At 35.7% G+C, this 2,984-nt stretch overlaps 1 gene segment (V, D, J or C); it reads left to right on the top strand.

Moving 5' to 3' along the window:
• LOC107678899 (T-cell receptor alpha chain V region HPB-MLT-like) overlaps positions 1-363 on the top strand; it is a 4,168-nt gene extending 3,805 nt beyond the window's left edge. Inside the window, 1 exon segment of the V gene segment in view lies at positions 295-363. Coding sequence covers positions 295-363 — 69 coding nt within the window.
• The last annotated feature ends 2,621 nt before the right edge of the window (positions 364-2,984 follow it).

Raw genomic sequence — 2,984 nt, forward strand, 5'->3', positions numbered from 1 at the left:
GTGTGTGTTGATATCCAGCCGAAGAGCAATCAACCATAACTTCAGGCGAGCAGGCTCAGAAGTTGGGAATACGTGGAAAGTCACCACTCCCGAATGAGTTCGCGCGAGAGAACGTAATCTTTTAGACAAAACATGGAACGTAAAGTTTTAAGTCGGTTTGAACAATCCGGAAAAGCGCAAGTACCATTTTGATTAGCCGTCGTACCTACAATGACTGTTTAATATATCAGTGTTATGTTCTTACAAGATGTGTGTATGTTTGTGTGTTACAATTGATGTCACTTTCATCTGCAGGTTCCAGAGCCTCAGAAGTCATCACTCCAAGAAGAGACAGAGAATTTGCTCTTGAGGGTGATGATGTGAAACTCTCCTGTAACTACAGCGGTTCTGCTCGTGGTGTTCACTGGTATCGTCAATATATAGGATCACCACCACAGTTCCTCATATTGGAATATTCAGGGGTAACAACTCCAGCTAATCCACCCGTTCCAGGAATAACCATCAATCACAGAAAAGAGCAAGTGATTCTGGAGATCTCCTCTGCTGCTGTATCAGACTCTGCTCTGTACTACTGTGCTCTGAGGCCCACAATAACAGGAAACATAGTAACGTAGAACAAAAAAGCTTTCAACACAACATCACTGTTTAGCTATAGCCTGGCAATGATAACACCATCTAGGTTAGCCAGGAATGTAGGAGAACTGTTTTTGATGACCAGCTGAATGTCTGGGATTTCCTAAATTATTGCTGGGACTTGGAACATGAATTAACATACTAGACGTCTTAATGAAAATGTAACATTGCAGAAAGTGTTAGGTGATAAAAAAATGTCATTAGCATGAAAAACAACCTGTGTATGTGTGATTAGTGTGTGATGTCACTAACCACACCCACTTCTACATTCATTCAAACTGCAGTGTCAGTGAATTGTTTCTTCTTCTTCATTCACATGAAATACATTAAGTCCCTAAAGTGCGTCATTGCAGTGTCTCTTATTCCTTTCCTGCAAACATGATTTGGCTTAAAACAAAATAAATTACTCGGAATATTAACATGGACAGATGTCGACTGCTGATTCTCATAACAGGTACTTTTTCAAAAAGTGTCATTTATATACACACAACACCATTCAAAAGGTTTGAAAAAAAAATTTTTTTGAAAGAAATAATACTTTTATTTATCAAAGATCAAAACTGACTAAAGTTATTAAAGTAAAAGCATTGAAGCCTGGAGCTTTCATTGTAATTTTGAGCATTTTACCAGTATTTTTTTTAATCATTCTATTATTATTCTAATAGGTGTGTTTGCTGACAGCATTGTGCCAAAAGAAGAGGGTACAAATAAAACCAGAAGAGAAGGAGAGTCTGTCACACTGAGCTGCACATATATAAGCAAAAATAATGTTTTGCTTTACCTAATAGAGAACCTCAGTATTTGTTGTTTAAAAGTTCTCACTCGTCTGGTGAAGGGAATGTATCTGACAGACACTTTAAGATAACTTTATCGCCTACAACCACTTCACTCACCATTTACAAATGTGAATCTATCAGATTCAGCTCTCTACTGTGCTCTAAAAGTAGAAGCCCAGTGATACAAAGTCCACAGACGCTTTACAAAAACACACACATAATTAGTGTGTCAGTGATCCACCACAACTATGTGTCTTAAACCACAAGACAACAGGATGCGGTCACACCTGCTGAAGAAAAAAAAAACTGTAAAATGTTGGTTAGGTCCACCTCTTTCGGATTTCTCAACCTTGTTGAGGAACTTAACAATAACAATAAACTTAACTTAACAATGAACTTAGCAATAACAAAAAAAAAGTCTTTCTTTAGTGGCATCTGCAAGTTCATTGCTATGGAATCACATTTCTGTCTCAGAGTAAAAAGTAATAAAGGGATTGTGAGTAAAATAAGAAAATAAGGTGGTTGCACTTTATTTTACAGTATGTGTACTTACCTAAGAAAGTACTGGTAATATAAGGTAACTAAATGGGGTAAGGTTAGGTTTAGGGGTAGATTCGGGGTTAGTACCTAGTTATTACCTATTGTAATAACATGAATAAGTACATAGTATGTACATGAGGAACAGGACTGTAAAATAAAGTGCTACCATAATGTTTGCAGAGACAGATAAGAAAACACATTAAATGATCTTTGCCATTGGGAATCAAATATAAGCAAAGCCGATTTTAGTGCTGCCCTTTTATTTTTTATACATCATCTTCCAAGTATCAGACATTAGAACAACTTTATGATCGAAAATCAAATAAGTAGGAAAATATAATTATCCCACATTCTGACTTTGAATGGAATGCAGCAGCATCACAGCAGTTTTTAAGGGGCCTGACAGCATCACTCATAACTTCCTCAGCCAATCACACTTTGAGATTATTCCTTCCATGCATATATGCTCTAAAATCTCTCTTTTCATTATTCTGACGGCTGTAGGAGCAAAACTAAGCCTTTGATTGACTGCTGTCATCATGTCTGCGTCAAAGTTTCTTAGGGAACACAAATAACCTTTCTTGACTTGACTTGACTATAATAAGTACATGTACATGAGGAACAGGACTGTAAAATAAAGTGCTACCAATAAGGTTGCATTTGTTAGCTATTAACTAAAGTCTTATGAGAATAAAATTTACATTTATCTGTTAAAAAATATATTTAAACATGGATGTACTTAAAACATAGTACATTGTTAACTCCTGATTCTCATAACAGGTACTTTTTAAAGTGTTGTTTACATACAGAACTGTTGAAAAGTCAGATTTATTTTTAAATTAATAGTTTTATTCAGCAAAGATGCATTAAATTGATCAGAAGTGACATTTATAAATGTAACAAAAGATGTCTATTTTAAATAAACTCTTTATATTTTGAAATGGGTTTCCATGCATTGCAGTTTATGAATTACAGTTTTAAGGGGAGGGGCTATAGAGATATGCAAAATACGATGAGGCCATCGCAACTGGCCCA

Source organism: Sinocyclocheilus anshuiensis, unplaced genomic scaffold, assembly GCF_001515605.1.
Source record: "Sinocyclocheilus anshuiensis isolate Anshui unplaced genomic scaffold, SAMN03320099.WGS_v1.1 scaffold1576, whole genome shotgun sequence".
In the NCBI taxonomy this organism is placed as follows: Eukaryota; Metazoa; Chordata; class Actinopteri; order Cypriniformes; family Cyprinidae; genus Sinocyclocheilus; species Sinocyclocheilus anshuiensis.